Source organism: Bufo gargarizans, chromosome 8 (genome assembly GCF_014858855.1).
Source record: "Bufo gargarizans isolate SCDJY-AF-19 chromosome 8, ASM1485885v1, whole genome shotgun sequence".
Lineage (NCBI taxonomy): Eukaryota > Metazoa > Chordata > Amphibia > Anura > Bufonidae > Bufo > Bufo gargarizans.
In genome coordinates, this window is record NC_058087.1 from 6997237 (window position 1) to 7019925 (window position 22689).

The window sequence follows — 22689 nt, forward strand, 5'->3', positions numbered from 1 at the left end:
GCACAACTAAACTGCTTGATAGCATCTGGGGGAATAATGTACGGTAAATGCTCATTTGTTACTTTGTAGCAATGACATTTGCACTGTATTTACTGTATTATGGTTTCAAGCTTTAGTAATTGTTCTCCGCTACCGTAGGTAGTAAAAAGGTTGCCTGACTTATTTTAAAAAAATATTTCATAAAATTCTCCCAACCACCAATTGAGATAAAATAATAAAAGAATATATATGGTACCAAATGTCAGCTTCAACAACTCCAATACTCTCAGCTTCTTGCCTGCAGTGATGACATGCTTATATTATACCTTGGACATAGCCAGTCGCTGGCCTCACTGGTATTTGGCACATAGCTGCTGAGGCTAGTGACTGGCTGCAGTGGTAACGTGGAACATATGGGCAATACATTGTTGCAGCCAAACAAACATCGAGGAGGATGGAACAAAACAGTAACGAATTGGGCTTTTTTTGCCTATGTCGGGAGATAATGGCTGCTTGTTCCATTGGACACTAACTGGTCAGCTAGATCAGACTACGCAAGGCGTGTTTGTAGTCTGTAACCATGGAGACAGATAGGTCTGTATTGAAGTTGTAAACACAAAATGGTAAGCTGGGCCTTTGGCCTATTTCAAGGCTAAGTACTCAAACCCAAATATTTTTTTGTTCAATGCTCAAATAAAGAAATACATGTCATTTGTTACCAAGAAATCGGGAATATAAAAATATTTTCTCTCAGATTGTATCCATAAATCTTCCAATTAAAACTCTATAATTTATGATGCCCATATGGAAAATAGTAGACGTTAAAGTAGAAAGGGTTTTGCCTGGTGCTGTCAATACTTTGAAGGATGGGGTGATTATAAAGGAAATTAACAATACTTTTAAATGTGCATTCACTTATCTTTTCAATTAAGTTCTTGTTAAACAACTGCACAGACAGTAATACTGCGTCGCTGAGGAACCCATCAAGACAGGTTTATTGTAAATTTTACTCTGCAATAATTAATCACGCCGTGTTCTCTCTATTATTACATTATTTCAATGTGTAATTTAGTTAATACATATCTGGAGATTGTTCATAGTTTTTACTGCGTGTGGCTCCACTAGAAATAATCAGAGTTGTATGTCGGCTTATTTGTGTAGAAAGAAATGGAGCTAAATATTTTCAGATATTTCATGCTGATTGACATTTGTTAGGGTTTTTTCATAATTTGATTTAGACTTGAAACCCAGCCCATTCTAACCAGGCCAAAACAAGCTTTACAATGAGCTACTGAAAATGAGTGTTTTTTGAATTCTCTGGTTTTGATAAACCATTGTGGGTCCTTGAGACAGATATAGGTCATGGGGGTTTTGGAAAGAAGACGGGTGCTTGGCTTATGGGGCCCCACTAATCCAGCTGTTGTGAAATTATGTATGACAAGTTGCCCAGTAATATCAGTGGACGTCCATGCTTTCCAAGATTTACATATGGTGCATTATTAGGAATTTCTACAATTAGACAAATACTGTATGCTCTAAGGGGTCATGCACATGAACGTATCTTCTTTCCGTGTCTGTTCCGTTTTTTTTTTTGTGGAACCTTTCATTTCAATGGGTTTACAAAAACAACGGAAGTTACTCAGTGTGCATTCCATTTCTGTATGTCCGTTCTGCAAAAAAATAGAACATGTCCTATTATTGTCTGCGTTACGGACAAGGATAGTACTGTTTTATTAGGGACCAGCTGTTACTTCACACAAAATACGGAATGCATACGGACGTCATCCGTATTTTTTGCGGACCACAAAATACATGCGGTCATGTGCGTGAGCCCTAATAGGGAGAATATCCCGCAATTTCCTTTAAAGGAAATTTTACACTTTTACACTCCTGGTGTATGCTGTTAAAGGGATTTTCCAAGGCTTTGATACCAATCTTTATTATAAGCCATCAATATCAAGTATTTTAGGGTCTGGCTCTTGGCACCCTCATAAATCAGCTAATTGAAGGTGGTGCAGCAAACTAGGTTAGGTTCTGCACTATCTTCGTTGCCTACCTGGCATAGCACCATACATTTTATAGTGGCTGAGTCTGGTATTGCAGCCCAGTCTTATTCACTAGAATGGGACTGGGCTGCAGTACCAGATAGAGCAGTGTTTCCCAACCAGTGTGCCTCCAGCCTTTCCAGGCATGCTGGGAGTTGTAGTTTTACAACAGCTGGAGGCACACTGGTTGGGAAACACTGAGATAGGAGGCACAGTTATTACAAAATGTACAGGACTGGGCCAAAATGGACAACTTAAAGTGGATCTCTCAGCTGAATAGGCTGCTGTATGGAATCTGTACACTCAGAAGCTGAAACAGCCCAAAGAGTGCCATTTGCCTGCAGCAATTACAGAAAACAGCTGCCTTATTTTTTTATATATAGTGCTGACATATTCCACAGCGCTTTACAGACATTATCACACTCGCTGTCCCCAATGGGGCTCACAAAGTAAGTTCCCTATCATTATGTCTTTGGAGTGTGGGAGGAAATCGGAGAACCTGGAGGAAACCCACGCAAATACGGGGAGAAGATACAAACTCCATACAGATGTTGTCCTTGGTCGGATTCAAATTGGGACCCCAGCGCTGCAAGGCTCCGGTGCTAACCACTGAGCCACCATGCCTTAGGCATAATTCAAAGGACCATATTTTTGCTGCACATCCGATCCGCATTTTTTTGCAGATCCGCCTTTTGTGGAAGGCAAAATAAATACAATCATGTGAATGCACCCTTATAGTTATCAGTTCAGTGTGTTCCTGAGGGAAGCACCTCCAGCTCCTCTCTGCGTATGCGCGTATACAAATCAACCTGTCAGTCACCTCCGTGAGCGGCGAGAGAGAGGGGGGGGGGGGGACAAGGAGAACGGTCTCCTGAAGAAAACACCAACCTCATAACTATAAGTCCATTATATTCTGCCATTTTAATTTCTACTAGGAGTACAAACCTCTTGCTAAAATATATTCCCCATTCATGGCATATTTACCTAACAGATGCACTTTAAAGATAATTCTGACCTAAATGGATGTGATGTGACCCATAAAGCTTTCAACCAAGCACTGAAATAGAATTTCCCCTGTAGCCAAGTATTATTTATAGACGGCAAGATTAGTTTGCCCTGTATTGCCATGTGGAGGCAGGCAGTGCCAACCATTGTGTATTGTAAGATATGTGTAATCATTAAAAGGGTTCTCCGGGAATGATTTGAAATGGCCTCTAGCAAACTGTCCTGAGCAGGACTGGTTGCCACCACTTGCAGAGCTGTCTAAGGGGGTCTGTCCTCACTACACTGCTCTACAGTACACGGTAATCATGTAATGCTGCCTACGATAATCCATCATGGCTGAGCAGCCTGACAGGAACACTCAAGAATGTGTGGCCTATGCAAGTGCCAGAGCATTGACCCATTAAAGTTCATAGGCTGTCCAGATAAAGGAATCTTAAAGGTGTTGTCTGGACTACAGATATTGATGACCTATCTTTAGGATAGGTCATGAATATCAGATTGATGGGGGTCCGACACCCAACACCCCTATTGATCTGCTGCTTTGGGGCAGTGTATGGAGTTGAAGCAGAAGGCAAATGGCTTCATGGCTGCCTAAAACAGCTGATTGGTGGAGGTGCTGGGTGTCGGACCCCCTCCGATCTGATATTGATCAATATCTGTGAGCTGGACAAACCCTTTAAGATTACAGAAGAGCTGTAACCGTAGCCAAGCATTTTGAAACCTCTGGGATAGGCACTCAATCATAGACTACATATGTTACCCAGAATTCCCTGCCCTTTCCTCTCCCCCTCCCACAGTTGTGTCACCCCCTATGCCTCCTGTGCTTACTAGCACAAAGAGAGATGACACATGGTTGCCAACAGTTTCGAATTTCAGGGGCTGTCCCAAATTCGGGCTGTCACAGGATGAAAGAGGGCAGGGCTTGTATGTAAGCCTCATCCATAAATGTGCCTCCCTGCCAAATTTGAGGGCATTTCTAGGGGGCAGGGTCTATTTGTCTGTAAATTACCAACTGTAACATTGGCAAGAATCCAATCTGGGTAAGAATGCAACCAATGCAATCTGTTTCTTTTAGGCCAGTGATGGCTAACCTCCGGCACTCCAGCTGTGGTGAAAGTACGACTCCCAGCATTGTCCATTTATTTGCCAAGCAAGTGTGCATCTTAGGAGTAGTAGTTTTACCACAGCCGGAGTGGTGCTGGAGGTTAGCCATCACAGTCTTAGACTCTATAATGCAAAATACAGGACAAATCGGGCACTGTCAGCCCTACTAACTGGTCTCGAGCCTGCCGGGTTCACCTAGGACAGGGTTATCCTGACTTCTTTTAGGCCTCAAGCACACGGCCTTTGCGCTTTTAATGTCTGCAGACTGCAGATCTGTAAAATATGGATACCGGCTTTGTGCATCCTCCACAGTCCCCAATCAAAAAATGCATATTCTTGTCTGCAAAACGGACAACAATAGGACATGTTTTGCAATTTGCGGAATGCCCGCACGGATGCGGACAGGACAAAGATGACATTTTTCGCCCCCATAGAAATAAATGGGCCTGTGTGCAATCCATAAAAAAATGCGGATTGGGCTCGGACCCAAAATGTGGTTGTGTGCACGAGGACTTATAGTTTACGATGCATGGAATTCCATTGTTGCGCTTGCTATAGAGCAGATACATAATTCTTTGCAAATATATAGTTTTGCAGCAACAAATAGAATTTGAGCAATTTCCTGCAATCCCCAGTAACGTGAATGATTCTTCTCGTACGAAACATACTCCAGGAATGTGGTAATGTACAAAGGCTCACTCAATCAATGCAAAGGCACGATAAAAGTTCTGAAAAACTGTAGCGGCGACTTTTACTTTTGGTCATGTGATCTCAGACCTTTAATAGAAAATATAAATCATCGCTGTAAGATAATCTTATCTCACGTAAACCATGTAGTTTATAATCAATGGCTCCTCGTGCAGAAAACACCCCGTGGAAAAGAATAAAGGAGAATATTGCACCGCAGAACTCGTCTGAAGGACTGAAATTCCAGTGAAATCATATCCAGCCGCAAATAACAAGAATATAACAAGTAAACTATAATAAATATATTTCTTAACGATAAAGTAAGAAGATCATCTGGGACTGGGGGAAATATGTGTAATTGGGTTAGCAACTGGCTCAGTGAAAGGAAACACAGGGTAGTTCTTAAAGAACGCTAGTCGGAAGGATCAACCCGCTGGAACAAGATAGGCTGTCGGGCAGGGTTGATCCTGCTGATTAAAATTATGCCAGTTTTGTGAAAATCGGTTGTGGCGTTCTAGAGAATTAAATACTTTAACCCTTTATGCTAATGAAGGCTTCGTACATCAAGGGCTGTGGCCAAGACTGGAAAGTTGAGGAGCTTAGGTGCACCATTAGGACTAGGTCACACGCCTCGTGCACTGACATCCTCATTCACATAAAGAATGAGGACAGGACCTTGGATAGGACTGAAACATTGCCTTTACAAGGGTGAATAAAAGTATTTTGTGTGTTACCCTGCTGGAGTACTGCGGATTCTTTTATCTATTCATGTGGGTTTTGGCTCAAGATCCCATAGCCTGGCACCCTTGTTTATAGAGAGTGCTGCCATTTTCGTGCGATAGATAGATAGATAGATCTACCTATTCATCTATCATTTTAGGAGATTGTAATGAAAGGGGTCAGTTACTATCCAGAAATACGCCTAAATTAGCCGTCTTTCTGGCGCAGATTGTGGCGCAAAAGTTATTTGCACCGCAATCTGCGACTTTTCCCCTGCTCATGCCAGGTCTATTAGCATTGGTGGGGAAGGGGATGGGCCTGGTTTAGGCATAAAAAATGGTCTAAATGTAAGTCAGCAAGGAAGCTGTCTTACATTTAGACTGGTGCTGGATACGCCAAAGTTTTGTAGAGACCGGCGCCTCTTCATAACTTTGGCAGATTCACCGTCAATGCAAGGGCTTATTGAGACTCCGGTCTTAATAAATGCCCCCTAAGTGCTAAGCATTAGGTCCATAATAGATGTAAAATACCACAAGTGGTTCCGGTCAGCACTCAGAGGCTGTAGCGGAGCACGTGGCAGGTAAAGTCCAAATAGGATAATCAAGGAGACCCGGCACGTTGCCATGTTCATTCATCAATTATTTTTCATTGGTATCAAACAAGGACGCATTTCGGCTGTGACGAATACCGCACCACACGGCCCCCGGACGTCAACTAAGTAGAGCTCATGAGATACAGTATGGTCACTGGTTACCATACGTGACGTTACACCGTCCCTGAGGAGCAGGTAAGGTCAGCTTGGCACAGTGTTCACAGACTCCTCCTGTCCACACGGGCACAGAGAGGCAACAAGCTGAGGGAGCCATCAGCGCTTTCTCAGCCCAGGAAGACTGCCACCAGTTTCTTATTTGATATAAGCCCGTTCCGCTAACTGGATTATATAGGACGAGAAACCAATCCGCAGTAGCATATAACTAGGCCGAAACATGGACGCGGGGATTCGTCATCGAGATACCAGAACAGCACAAAATAAATTATATATTTAATTGCCTTAACGGTGCACTAGACGTAACACAATATACACAGAAAATATATACAGTAGTCTGAGTGGTAAATACAGATGGCGTGGTACAAACAGGGTTAAACAGAACAAAAGTCAGTTTACCAGGTATATAAGTCCTTTGGGTTGTGATGAGTTCTTAGCTGTAGTCACATGGAAGGCTGTGATGTCAGCTGGTTGCAGGTCCCTCTAAATACATGGCACGATGTGACCTCCCTTCAGAGAAAGACATACCCGCTTTCTGTCACAAGCCTTTTAGCCTGTAGCCGGTCCCTCCCCTCCCGGCCTCTGGGAGGGGTCCACTCCCCCTCTTCTGGGCTGTCAGCAGATGAGCCGCAAAACCAATTAGGGCTCATAGCTCCAGACCAGAATGTCGCAGGGAGGTGGTTCTGGGACCAAGGGGTCCTTCTGGGTTCCGGCTACCAGTAGAGTCCAAGCATGGTACCGTTATTGGGTTTCTGTGGGGAGATATGTGTATCTCTCCTCCCTGGCATCCCACCACCCAACTATGACCACGGGCCTGTTCATCGTGGCCACGGGGACCCAAATATGTATTTGGTTTATGCCTGTTATGGACGGGCGATTTATAATTCCTTATGAATCGCCGGTTCCAGAAAGTCTGATCATTTTGATTGAACTGGGGAATGGCTTAGACCCCTGCAGAGAGGTTTTTCCTTTTCCATTAGCTGGGTTCCTGGCTGGCTAAATGGAGGCGACAAATTGTAAACAACGGTGGCCTGCTAGAGGTTCTCTGCCATATGGATGGGCTTTGAAGCAGGGCCCCCCTGTGGAGTTCACTACCTCCGCTATCAGATGGCTGGTGTGGGAACATGGCAGTAAATAATAATCCATATTCCTCACAGGCCCGTCCTGAGCCTTTATCAACCATTGGTTGATAAAGGCTCAGGATGGGCCGAAACGCGTCCTTGTTTGATAACAATAAAAAATAATTGCTGAATGAAGATAGCGAAGTGTCGGGACTTCTTGATTATCATAATAGATGTAAAGCTGGCCATGATTCATCTCTCACATTGCTTTGGTGCAGATAGTCTGTCTTGAACATGGGTCCATAAGCACAAAAAAAGGTTAAAAATCCCTGGATCTTATTGGTTCCTGTGGTTGACGTATTTTTAGGTCAGGTTTGCTCTTCCACCACTGTGATTATCACACGTATAAAATTTGATATACAAAAGGCTACTTTAGCATATAACTAGGCAGCAATAACCCAACTGTTTATATTTGATTGTGAAACACAATAGCTAGTAATTGTAAATTGGAAAGAAAAGTATCATAAAAGTCTTCAGGTCCAGATAAGCCACCAATTGGAAGTCCTTATTGGAAACATTGCTTATTTAGAGGTGTAAAGTGACCACAACCTCATAAGGAACCACACAAAGGAAAAGCCACAGAACCGAATAGCACTGTTTAGTCGTTCAGTGGCCATATAGGGAGAACATGCTGCTTGAGGTCATCATCTGGTGGTGGAGGGTCTAATTGGCAGAGAATTCTCACAATAGCTGGACTGACCTATGGGATGGGCACTTCCTGCAGTTAATGACTGAGCAGCCCGCGCCACGGGCTTTCAGCTCTACAAGACAATCATCAATTTCCAGGAAATGTCTTCCCCTGTGACCACTATTCCTCAGAAAAGTTCAAACGCTCGCCACTAAACTTTCTTCCTTTCATTTCCAGATAAGCTGCGGACATTATCATCAAAGGCTGAATACAAGAATCCAAACATTGATCAAAATTGCAATGCAAAAAAAAAAAAGAATTTGAGAAAGAACAAGAGAATGAGAGTCTGTATTCCAGGAATAACAAGGCTACATCACTGAAAAGTCAAAACACGTCTGTATACATGAGGATTAACTCACCCTGATTCACAACAAATCGCAACTTCTGTATCGTTGACAGGTTCCCGCTGACTCTGTATAAACCATCTGCGTCTAAACCTGGAAGGAAAAGTAGAGTATGTTACTGACACAACAGAAACAGGAGAGTGTAAAGTGAGATAGGATACATAGTAAAGGCCACCTTCACGCAGTCAGTGTTTGGTCAGTGTTTGATCAGTGATTTTCATCAGTGACTGTGAGCCAAAACCAGGGGTGAAGCCTACACAGACGAAAGGTGTAATGGGAAGTTTTGCTCCTGCTCTGTGTTTTTGACCTGCACCTGGTTTTTGGCTCAAAATTAGGGCTCATTCAGATGGCTGTACAAATTGTGGATCCGCAAAACATGGATACCGGCAGTGTGAGTTGTGCATTGTGCAGAACGCATAGAGCCAGCGCTATAGAGAAATGCCTATTCTTGTCTGCAATTGCGGACAAGAATAGGACATGCTCTATATCAGGGATGCCCAACCTGCAGCCCTTCAGCTGTTGCAAAACTACAACTCCCAACATGCCCTAATAGCTGTAGGCTGTCTGGGCATGCTGGGAACTGTCGCTTTGCAACAGCTGGAGGGCAGCAAGTTGGGCATCCTTGCTCTCTATTATTTGCGGATCGGCGGAACAGAACTACTGATGCGAACCACTGTGTGCTGTCCGCATCTTTTGCGGCCCCATTGAAATAAATGGGTCCACACCAGTTCCGCAAAATTGCAAAACAGATGCAGACCCGTACATACAGCCATCTGAATGATCCCTAACTGATGCACATCACTGACCAAACACTGTGTGAAAGCAGCCTAAGACTTACGAGGTTGATCACTACACAAACCCATGACGTATCCAAATTGCGTTATTTAAAGAGGTCGGCCCATCTCAGACATGGACGACATATGAATAGGATGTGCCATCACTGTCAGATAGGAGAAAAGTCCCAAAGGTGGGGCCTCCAGAACGGTGCCCCTGAAGTGAACGGAGACACATTGCTGGGATATGCAATCACTTTATGATTAGTAGGGGGACACCCTCTGGAAAGGTGAAGGGGCTGGTGTGCTACTTTGGCGCTGCATTACTTTTGCAATTTTTCCAGGAACCCACTACAGCATAACCCCAGTTCAAGTGAATGAGGTCAGCTGCAGTCCCCTGCGCAGCCGAGTTGCCGGGAGAGTCGCTATGTAGGGAAAAACTTAGATGGGAACACCGTGCTACAGTAAATCGGTACTGCAGACCCTTTGTACTCAGCATCAGTAGTGGTCCGGATGGTCAGACCCCCATCGATCATAAAGTGATGGCATATCTCTAGGATATGCTAACATTTTGCAGCATGTGAATAACATTGTATGCTACATCAGTGGGGTCCCAGTACAACTCCCAACATGCCCTCACAGCCACAGACTGAGAGTTATAGTTTTGCAACAGCTGAAGAGCCACAGGTTGGAGGCATCTAGCCTCAGCTCATGGCAGCCATACTCAGCGGCTTCCAATCCCCCATGCTTTATACCAGGCATCATTACCTAAAATAAAATAAAAACTCCCAATTCTTGTTATATTGTTTCAGATTAAGAGAATTAACAGATTTTACATGATATAAAGATGCCACATTAAACACATGCATATTTATAACTATTACATAGCACAGTGGATAATGTGTTGGTGAGCGATGACATCTGAATCATTTGCATTAAAACAGAAATATTTTGATTTACAATTAAGATCTGGAAGCAGAAAAAAAACACGTGCGTAACATCACATTTACATTTTTTAAGATATATTCTAGAGGAAAGTGATTTATAGTCGCACACAGGAATATTCAGATTTATCCCTTGCTTTGTGTGGTCAAATAGAACAGAACAGAATGACCTCAAGGATGTCTTTAAAGGAGTTTTCTAAGAGTTTTTTTTCTTTTTTTTTCTTTAACTGATGATCCATCCTGTAAATAGGTCATGAGTATCTGATGGGTGGGGATCCGACAACCGGGACCCCCACCAATCAGCTGTTTGAGAAGGCAGCGGCGCTTGCAGTAGCGTCATAGCCTTCTCTCTGCTTTCCCTAGTGGATTTGACGTCACATTCATCGGTCACGTGGCCTAGACACAACTCGGCTCTGTTTAAGTGAATGGGGCCGAGCTGCAATATGAAGCATAGCCGCTGGACAATGTACGGCGCTGTGCTTGGTAAGCAGAAAGACGGCTGCAACACTAATCCAAGTGCCTGTACCTTCTCAAACTGCAGATCGGCTGGGTTCCCGGGTGTCGGAGAAAAGTCTCTTTGCAGTTATTTTTTTTCTTGCACACATTCATGTACTGGTCACCGGCTAAGGCCTCATGCACACGACAGTTTTTTTTCACGGTCCGCAAAAACGGGGTCCGTGGGTCCGTGATCCGTGACCGTTTTTTCGTCCGTGGGTCTTCCTTGATTTTTGGAGGATCCACGGACATGAAAAAAAAGTCGTTTTGGTGTCCGCCTGGCCGTGCGGAGTCAAACGGATCCGTCCTGAATTACAATGCAAGTCAATGGGGACGGATCCGTTTGATGTTGACACAATATGGTGCCATTTCAAACGGATCCGTCCCCATTGACTTTCAATGTAAAGTCTGGAGTTTTCTCCAATCCGATGGTATATTTTAACTTGAAGCGTCCCCATCACCATGGGAACGCCTCTATGTTAGAATATACTGTCGGATATGAGCTACTTCGTGAACCTCAGATCCGACAGTATATTCTAACACAGAGGCGTTCCCATGGTGATGGGGACACTTCAGGTTAGAATACACTACAAACTTTGTACAAGACTGCCCCCTGCTGCCTGGCAGCACCCGATCTCTTACAGGGGGATATGATAGCACAATTAACCCCTTCAGGTGCGGCACCTAAAGGGGTTAATTGTACTATCATATTCCCCTGTAAGAGATCAGGGCTGCCAGGCAGCAGGGGGCAGACCCCCCCCCTCCCCAGTTTGAATATCATTGGTGGCACAGTGTGCGCCCCCCATCGGGCCCCCCCTTCCTCCCTCTAATGTTAGAAATCATTGGTGGCACAGTGTGCGCCCACCATCGCCCCCCCCTCCCTGCCTCTATTGTAATAAATCGTTGGTGGCACAGTGTGCACCCACCATCGCCCCCCCTCCCTCCCTCTATTGTATTAAATCGTTGGTGGCACAGTGTGCCAACCACCATCGCCCCCCCCCCCCTCCCTCTATAGCAGTAACAACATTGGTGGCAGTGTGCGGCCTCCCATTCCCCCCCCCCATCATTGGTGGCAGCGGAGTTCCGATCGGAGTCCCAGTTTAATCGCTGGGGCTCCGATCGGTAATCATGGCAACCAGGACGCTACTGATCCTCAGTTACATCCTGTATTATACTCCAGAGCTGCACTCACTATTCTGCTGGTGCAGTCACTGTGTACATACATTACTTATCCTGGACTGATCCTCAGTTACATCCTGTATTATACTCCAGAGCTGCACTCACTATTCTGTTGGTGGGGTCACTGTGTACATACATTACATTACTTATCCTGTACTGATCCTCAGTTACATCCTGTATTATACTCCAGAGCTGCACTCACTATTCTGCTGGTGCAGTCACTGTGTACATACATTACTTATCCTCTACCGATCCTCAGTTACATCCTGCATTATACTCCAGAGCTGCACTCACTATTCTGCTGGTGCAGTCACTGTGTACATACATTACATTACTCATCCTGCACTGATCCTCAGTTATATCCTGTATTATACTACAGAGCTGCACTCACTATTCTGCTGGTGCAGTCACTGTGTACATACATTACTTATCCTGGACTAATCCTCAGTTACATCCTGTATTATACTCCAGAGCTGCACTCACTGTGTACATACATTACATATCTTGTATAATACTCCAGAGCTGCACTCACTATTCTGCTGGTGCAGTCACTATGTACATACATTACATTACTTATCCTGTACTGATCCTGAGTTACATCCTGCATTATACTCCAGAGCTGCACTCACTATTCTGCTGGTGCAGTCACTGTGTACATACATTACTTATCCTGGACTAATCCTCAGTTACATCCTGTATTACACTTCAGAGCTGCACTCACTATTCTGATGGTGCAGTCACTGTGTACATACATTACTTATCCTGGACTAATCCTCAGTTACATCCTGTATTACACTCCAGAGCTGCACTCACTGTGTACATACATTACATATCTTGTACTGATCCTGAGTTACAGTCTGAATTATACTGTACTTCAGAACTGCATTCACAATTTTGCTGGTTGTTCTGGAAACCATTCACAAGCCTAGTAGTCTGATACACCCCTAGCTATTTAATTAAGCTTTAAATTCAATAGGAAAGTTAGTTTTGGTTCACTTCCCATAGCCAGAACAAGCTCAGTGCAGACATTCAGCCTGAAAAGAACACCAAGAGATTTCTGCACTGAGGCTTCTAGAATTATGAATTCAGTCTGGGCTGGAATATGGGCTGTAACATACAGAAATGCTGGTCAGGACATGAATTTATACAATAATGTCCTAGTACTGCTGCCACTATGATCTTGTTATCGTCAGGGGTCACAGTGGTCAGCCCCCCATCAATCGAACAGTGAGGCATATCCTAAACATACAGTACATCAGTGAATTTACTGAGACATCATCTTTAATTTGATATTCAGGCTGTAAAACTATTATCTCAAGCAAATAAATATGAGTAGGAATTTGAGCCAAACCAGAGTCTATCCTGAGAGGAAGAGACACTCATCTCCAGACAGTTTGTTTGGAGTTCTTGGCCCATGTCAGTACAGAGCAGGGTACTGCTTAACTGGGTGAGAGGTCTTTGACGTAGCTTTCTGGTTTGGCTAAAATCCCTAGTCACATTTCAAGGACTTTTCATGGACCAGACATTGACGTACAGGATAGCTACCTATAGGTGGCACTAAAAAGAGATTTTTTTTTATCCTTCCATTGGGGACCTAATTTGCATGCATTTTCCCAGGACACATTTCCTGCGAGACCCCCGATGCCGGATGACGTTTCCATAAGGAGAAACACTATCCCTAGGAGCTAATTCTATTCTCAAAATGTTGGGCACCTCCACCATGTAAAGTTTTAACATAATACAAAAATGTTGTGTGTCGAAGCTGGGACCTGCCTTGTGTTTCACACTCTGCTGACTGATTAGCATCTCACAACGTCTCTATACAATATCTAAATCCTCAAAAATATTCCCCCAGTTATAATTGTCACGAGCCACAGTTCTCCTCTCCAAGAACTTTTCAAGCTTAGCCAAACCAACGTAAAATGAAGGGTTTGGGCATCAGCTTTGTGACCGCATTCCCCTTGTTGGATCTCAGATATATTATTTTAGAAACACAATTACGCCAAGTGTAACTTTGAAGAGAGAACATTCTTTAAAGTTCCAGACTTGTGATTCTGTGAACATTTTTCAAAAAAAACAACCTTAAAGGCACCTTAGTCTAAAAACGACATGAAACGCAAAGACGTTGACATTCAATGAAGACAAAGAGCATCCAGAAATGAAATGTATGGTACTTCTGACCACTTCTGTCCAAGACTGTTATGAAGGAAATGGTGGTTGGTAGGAACGGTACAATTCTCCTCTGCACGGTCTAGTACCAGCCTGGCAAAAGCAAAATGTTCTTATTACACTGTGTAAGGTGGATGATGTTCAAAGGACTCGCTAGGAACAACCATAGACTGCAGGGAAGGATGGAAACGTGGCCAAACCAAACTTTTAATCCTTTATTAGAAGGTAATACCAGCTGAGAACATTGGAAAAAGGAATAATTGAGAATATTACATAATGTTTAGCATGTGTATGAGTGAATGTCATGGTCAGACCTCTGGATAGGAACATGGCCCCCACTTCATCACTATTAGATTTGGCTAGAATTAGCTCTGGGCACAATCCAAGGCATTAAACAATGTATGCTTTCACAAGTGAACAGGAGCCTTTCTCAGCCAAGACGTAGCATCGCGTGACCACTACCGGTCGGGAAAAGTGTGGTCTGCATGTCCATCTCTTTCCGGTACGCACATGCATGTCAGCCACCTTTGTTTTCAGATAAGGAGCCAGAAGATCCCTGTTCCTCCAGGAAGTGGGGGGTTCTAGAGGTAAGTGTCAAAGTGGTGCTGGAGTATTAAAGTGTATTAAATATTAAATTACTTAAAGGGAATCTATCACTTTTACTATTTTCTGTTTATGATTGGGGGGGGGGGGGGGGGATTATTGCCTAAGCGTCTCTAAAATGGAGCCCCCCAAAGAGAAGGAGAGCAGAATGTGCATGCATGGCCTTCATGTATTCATTTCTATGGGACTGCAAAAAAATAACCAAGCACTGGCTCGACTATTTCTATCAGCCTCATAGAAGTGATTGGAGCTGTGGCCGCGCTTGTGTAGTGTGCTTCCCATTCATTTCTATCTGACTTCCAAAAATAAATGTGGGCTCTGTTTTAGAGATAGGTGTGGATCCTAGAGGTAGGACCCACACCTATCAGATATTGGGGGCATACCCAAGCGATATGTCCCCAGTGCATGAGATCGACCAACCCATTTAAGGCTGCGTTCACATATGCACTGTGAACAGCATGTATGTTGGCTACACGCAGCATTTTTAGTCCGGCCAAAAGCTGGTATATATGGCCGGATCCTATTACAGTGAATGGGGATCAGGCGGTGCACGGTGGTATCCAGCTATGCCGGATACAGTGAACTCCGGCAGTCTGTTTCTCCGCCAGAAAGGACTGCCGGAGTTCACAACACATATGTGAACATGGCCTAAAAATGGTGAATACTGTGTTATCAATATATGTTTCATCTGTCAATGTAATCCTTCCTGTAATAATAATGAGATGACTGCTGAGAAGTGATCTCTACAGAATAATCCAGCAATAGTCAGTTCTGATGAATATACTATGCCATAGATATCAGAAGTGCAATCTATCGGCCAATAAAACTGTGACTATTCATTGTAAGACTTATTACAGGAAGTTAGTCTACAGCTATGTGCCCCAGCATTCCTAGGATTCACTCGTATTTGTGGAAGGTTGCTGTTTAGCAATGTGACCTCATTATTCCTCTCCCATTACAATACTTTATATAGCTTGTAGCTGAAAAGTGGAAACAGAAAATAAGAATTTTGCCTTTAAATCAGAATTACAGTTTTTGGCTTGACATGAATCACAACCGTCACATTTCAGTCACATAATATAAAGTGAAGCTTCGGAAATACTTCTTCCATTTGTGGATATATTAAATGCAATGCAGTAATTTACTTGCTCGTTAAATGCCCGTTATCATTAACAAATGTTTTTGAATTTCTTTTATATGTATGGCACGATGCCAATGTCACTATACAGTATTTCCATGGAACTTGTTTATTTTTCTGTTATTATTTCGTGGTAAATCCAGGCCACATAAGGCGCAAGGACGTGGACCATTGTAACCATAGTTTGGCCAGAATGAGTAATTAGAAGTGGCATATGGTCAGAAGCCATAATCTGAATAGTCACTAATGCAACATTTTTTATATGGCCCTTCATCTAGTGCTATCTACTTATGTTACAACCAGGTCTAAGGTGCATGGCCCTTTAAGGCATAAGGACTTTAAAGAAACACTCCCACAAAAAAATTATCTGACCTGTTAGAAAGGTGCATTTTGTAATCTGTAGTGAAGGTAATCTCACCAGTGACTGTATTTGTGAATAATAACCTCCCTCCTGATTCTCAGCAGTGTCATGTGACCAGCACTCTGATCTCCAACTGACAAGGACAGGGAGCTGGTGTCAGTTGGAGATCAGAGTGCTGGTCACATGACACTGCTGAGAATCAGGAGGGAGGTTATTATTCACAAATACAGTCACTGGTGAGATTACCTTCACTACAGATTACAAAATGCACCTTTCTAAAAGGTCAGAGAATAAAAATGTTTCTGGGAGTTCTTCTTTATTATTGATGGCCTATCCCCAGGACAGTGGGGGGTCTACATGCTGGCACAGCTTTTATCAGCTGACTCCAGAGATCTATAAAGCACCACTGCCTATCCTCCTGAATGTTTATCTGACACAGCGCCATACAACCCCTAGTGGTTGTGTCTGGCACTACAGCTCTGCCCTATTAAAGTGAACAGGACTGAGCTGCAACATCTGTTACAGCTGCTCCCAATTGCCTGGAGCAGTGCCTAGTAAACAATGAAGGGGATGCTGCTGTGCTTGCCAAAATACCACTTCCCCTTTAGCCACTCGATTAATGGGGGAGTCAGAGAGTCAAACACCACTGATCTGATATTTATGGCTTATTTTAAGGTCATTCATCCAATGCTATGGTCTGTTTTTGGGTAGTGTATTATGAATACATGGTTATTTATCCAATGTATAACAATAGTATTTGGTAAATGTGTGGCAAGAAGTAAAGTGGAAGATAATTGTATAGGTGTGATATAAAGAAATGATGTTCAACTAGAAAAATCTGGTTAATAATGCAGGCTGAAGTGGTTAGTAGCATGATGTAACTTCTGTCAGGCTATGTTCCCCCTTGTGTCCACTGAGCACAGTCCTCAGTGGTCATGTTTGACAGCCTGGTTGTTAAAGGGAACCTGTCACTGGGATTTTGTGTATAGAGCTGAGGACATGGGTTGCTAGATGGCCGCTAGCCCATCCGCAATATCCAGTCCCCATAGCTCTGTGTGCTTTTATTGTGTAAAAAAACAGATTTGATACATATGCAAATGAACCTGAGATGAGTCCTGTATGTTAGATGAGTCAGGGACAGGACTCATCTCAGGTTCATTTGCATATATATCAAATCAGTTTTTTTACACAATAAAAGCACACAGAGCTATGGGGACTGGGTATTGCGGACGTGCTGGCGTGGAGGTAATCCCGCCACGCTAATTAATAAAAAAGAGGCGCAATGGATATATGAGATGGATACTTTACACCCACAGGGATTAAATATAGAGTGGGATATAAAAGCAGTTTGTATGGCTTGATCTTTTGATACCAGCACATTTTTTATATATTTTATAATCATTTTATATGAGAAAAGAATTTTTTATGTATTTATACTGTATGTGTCGATCATTCATGTTATTTTATACGTCTGTATTATGCACACTCGATTTTATATGTTTATATTATGCATGTTTGATTTTATATGTTTATATCATGCACATGTGATATCGGACACCTGTAGGTGATAAGCAATCTGAAAACGGAAGTCCGTTTCAGTTCCGGGGTAGAAGACATTTTACTCGTGTTTGCAGCGGTGAGTGCATCGCAGCCCCTGAAGAAGCGAATAGCGAAACCCGGGTCGGGCATTTCTATGTGCAAGTTTGTCATTTAATAATTGTAAGTACAATAAACCGCTTACGTCTTAAGATCCCGAGGGTATTGCACCATTTGTTCTATTCCTTCTTGAAGGTATCCGTGTCCGGGGTTTTGGATTCCATGGTTGGTGAACCTTTATAAGACCTGTGGACCAGCAGGAGGCGGTTTATACATCTGTTCGTACGAACATTATTTTCGCCTCTGCGAGCTGGAGTGGACGTCCGGTCTTCTGTGGTTGCAAGGTTCAAGAACTGACATTAACTGTTTGTTAGAGCGCGGTTCCCGCATTTTCTGTTTATAAATTCGTTCAGGAGATCGAACCTACTCCCTTAAGGGGACCGCTGCTGAGGTTCATTAACTTCACACCAGATAATATTATATAACTCTCCATTGCGGACGTGCTAGCGGCCATCTAGCAACCCATGTCCTCAGCTCTATACACAAAATCCCGGTGACAGGTTCCCTTTAAGGCTAAAACTTTTTACTTACTAAAGGCTGGAACCAGAGAATTTCCGGTTTATAAAACCAACTCACCCCCAAGATAGCACGCCTTCCTTAGATGGTGCACACAACAGTCCCTGGCTGCAAGGGAAATTCAACATTTCTACCTTGGCTGATTGCAGTAATGGTAAAACTCTTGAAGCTATTTTTTTTTTATCTATTCCTTGCTGCCTTATTAATCAGATTTTTGTAAAAAAATTAATAAAAATATTTGGTTTAAAACCTTGTTAAAGTTGGATGTTTTTTTTTAAATTATGATTAAACTGTATTTAGGAAAGTTAGTAAAACCTCAGTATTTACTGTAAGGGTAAAAAATGTTGGCGTCCCGTAGATTAAATTCTGCTACTTTATTGTTTGTTATGTTTTCTTGTTCTGTTGTTCCTGTCATGTTAAAATAAAAGCCTCTTGGGATGTACGCAGCTCATAATGAATTGATGAGAATGTGTTTACAGTGAAACAACATTTTATAATAGACTAATGCAATTTAGTCTGTGATAGTTGCAAAATAATTTTTTTTTTAGGGAAGAAAAATATCATAATTCTGAGGTGTCATCCAAGAATATAAAATTATCTGCAAAAGTTTTTTTTCCCAGTTGTGCTAGTTTATGTTGAACCTTTTTATGAACAAAGCTGCACACGGCTTACGTATCTGTGACTTGGATCTATACCGATGTATTCGTGGCCTACAGACTACTATTGGTCCAACTCTACCTCTACAAATGTGTCCACCTTTTAACATAAATGCATTTTACTAAGTACTCCAATTTCTCATAATGTAAACATACTGCAATTCACATCACCGCCACTGGGTGGCCATATATAGACACATTCAGTATAGACAACTGCTAGCAGAGTATCAAAAATCATATGTTGTTTAAAAGCTGGTCATATAGTCAGGTCCATAAATATTGGGACATCAACACATTTGTAACATTTTTGGCTCTGAGTCTATACACCCCCACAATGGATTTGAAATGAAACGAACAAGATGTGCTTTACCTGCAGACTGTCAGCTTTAATTTGAGGGCATTTACATCCAAATCAGATGAACAGTGTAGGAATTACAGCAGTTTGCATATGTGCCTCCCACTTGTTAAGGGACCAAAAGTAACGGGACAATTGGCTTCTCAGCTGTTCCATGGCCAGGTGTGTGTTATTCCCTCATTATCCCAATTACAATGAGCAGATGAAAGGTCCAGAGGTAATTTCCAGTCTGCTATTTGCATTTGGAATCTGTTGCTGTTAACTCTGAAGATAAGATCCAAAGAACTGTCACTACCAGTGAAGCCATCATTAGGCTGAAAAAACACAACAAACCCATCAGAGAGATAGCAAAAATAACTGTTTGGAACATTCTTAAAAACAAGGAACACACCTGAGAGCTCAGCAACACCAAAAGACCTGGAAGACCACAGAAAACAACTGTGGTAGATGACCAAAGAATTATTTCCCTAGTGAAGAGAACACCCTTCACAACAGTTGCCGGATCAAGAACACTCTCCAGGAGGTAGGTGTATGTGTGTCAAAATCAACAGTCAAGAGAAGACTTCACCAGAGTGAATGCAGAGGGTTCACCACAAGATGGAAACCATTGGTGAGCCTCAAAAACAGGAAGGCCAGATTAGAGTTTGCCAAACGACATCTAAAAAAGCCTTCATAGTTCTGGAACAACATCCTATGGACAGATGAGACCAAGATCAACTTGTACCAAAGTGATGTGAACAGAAGAGTATGGAGAAAGAAAGGAACTGCTCATGATCCTAAGCATACCACCTCCTCAGTGAAGCATGGTGGTGGTAGTGTCATGGCGTGGGCATGTATGGCTGCCAATGGAACTGGTTCTCTTGTATTTATTGATGATGTGACTGCTGACAAAAGTAGCAGGATGAATTCTGAAGGGTTTTGGGCAATATTATCTGCTCATATTCAGCCAAATGCTTCAGAACTCATTGACCGGTGCTTCACAGTACAGATGGACAATGACCCAAAACATACTGCAAAAGCAACCAAAGAGTTTTTTAAGGGAAAGAAGTGGAATGTTATGCAATGACCGAGTCAATCTCCTGACCTGAATCCGATTGAGCATTTCACTTGCTGAAGACAAAACTGAAGGGAAAATGCCCCAAGAACAAGCAGGAACTGAAGACAGTTGCAGTGGAGGCCTGGCAGATCATCACCAGGGATGAAACCCAGCGTCTGGTGATGTCTATGCGTTCCAGACTTCAGGCTGTAGTTGACTGCAAAGGATTTGCAACCAAGTATTAAAAAGTGAAAGTTTGATTTATGAATATTATTCTTTCCCATTACTTTTGGTTCCATAACAAGTGGGAGGCACATATTCAAACTGTTGTAATTCCTGCACCGTTCACCTGATTTGGATGTAAATACCTCAAATTAAAGCTGACAGTCTGCAGGTAAAGCACATCTTAATCATTTTATTTCAAATCCATTGTGGTGGTGTATAGAGCCAAAAATGTTAGAATTGTGTCGATGTCCCAATATTTATGGACCTGACTGTATGTCCTGGAATACATCAATCCAAGAGGAAAGGTAAGGAGGGGTACATCTTTAAAAGTACCTACACTTTTATACATAGACCTAAAAAGATTTAAAGAAAAAACATTAATGGCATGAACCATCTTGAGAAGATATTCTTCCCCAGAATCTTTGCTTCGAGGGGACAATACAGTGCCTCTGTGAGGTAACATATGGCAGTATTCAGAACACCTACAGGTAAATAAAGTAGACCCACTGTGTGCTACCATACAGTATTCTTACAAACTAATCTATAAGGTTTTTTACAGTATGTAATGATATATACAGTATCCTTACATACTATACAAAGCCCTATAGATTAGTTTTTAATAGAAACTTTGAGGAACTTTTAAAGTCAGTTTTGCAGGAGATTGCGGTGCCACAATTTGGTCCAAATGTATGAAATGTTGCATTATGTTTGATACATTTTGTGCCTCTTTAAATGGCCACAAATTTGTCACATAACTTTGTATAAATCAATTATACAAGTGACCACAAGAAACTTTGTAATACGTTTCATTACTGAGACATGTCTAGTTCTCCTGTTATCAGCTGTTTACCAGATCCTGTCCCCTGCTAAATACATTTTTACTTTGAAAAAAGACCCTTCCCCGTCATCTCTCCAGGAGGGTCATATTGCACATGCCAATACAAGTCTATGGAGAATGGTGGTGTGAGCAGGAGCTAAGGTGACCGACACCGACAAAGAGACTGCACAAGTGCTCATTCACAAACATACAGGTCAGTACTTCTCTGTAATGCCCTCTATTATCATGAGGCTGCTTCTAAGTGACTGTGAGACAGTGAGGAAGGAGATTTTCCTCTACTTTTTGTGTGTAGTGGATGGCAGCTAGTCTTTACCCACCATGTCTGAGAGAACTCGAAACCAGATATTCAGCACGGACTTAGGAAAACTGCTAAAAAAGTCTGATGCTAGTCATATAATGGCCAGAAATCATGTTATTCCTCATGAACCCACACTGTATTACTGATCAATGGAAACTTTGTTTAAAGCTCCATGCCACTTTTATCTAATGCTTCAGTTTTGAGATGTTAATTCCCTTTCTATGCTACCCCAAGTAAGATTGGGACAATTTTTTTTTACTTTTTAAAAAGTCACAGTTGATACATCTGGCTTAATTCAGCTCGACGGGCTAACCATACCCACTTTCCAAAACTGGAATGAGTCATTTAAAAATGCAAAATGTTGCAAAATGTTTGAGCAAATGTTTGCAAAGTCAGAAAGCCTTAATGTCGCCAACTTTTTGAAGCCAGAATGCTGTAGACATAGGGCTTAATAAATTCCCACTTCTAGGTAGGTCTCTGAGTGCACAAACTATGAACAAAGGATGTTACAGCACATTCTAGTTGCCATGGCTACATCCATAGACAATAGAAATGTATCTGTATCTATGCAGTTAATATTCTCTAATCTATTATACTTATAATTCTGTCTTTTATTCTGTACAGGAATATCTAGTACTTGCAGAGTAGAAGATGCCTTGTACAAAACCTTCTCTTGATTCCCCTACACACAGTGTACAAATATTACTAGACAATTTGCTAGATATACCTTACCAATAAACTAGAGAATGAAGCTGCATCTTGAAGCTGCCTTTCCATAGGTTTGGGCCCAGATTTGACATTGGGGGTACATGTTCCAGGACCTCATGTTATCAAGGCCAAATGCCCTGTGCAACGGTCGCATTCCCATTTCCTGTTAAAAATACAGGACAAAATAGCACAGCTTGCTGCTCTATATTGTCCAGTAAAATGGTAGTTCATATGACAAACCTGACTCTTTTATGGTCAATGGGTGCCGTTTCAGTCTCTA

The 22689-nt window shown here is 42.4% G+C and overlaps 1 protein-coding gene across 1 annotated transcript in view; it reads right to left on the reverse strand.

The window, feature by feature from the left end:
- The window catches only part of ARHGAP15 (Rho GTPase activating protein 15), a 779285-nt gene that overhangs the window by 241572 nt on the left and 515024 nt on the right, over positions 1–22689 (reverse strand). The window contains exon 12 of the mRNA XM_044304411.1: positions 8475–8552. Coding sequence (XP_044160346.1) covers positions 8475–8552 — 78 coding nt within the window. The remainder of the gene's footprint in view (positions 1–8474; positions 8553–22689) is intronic.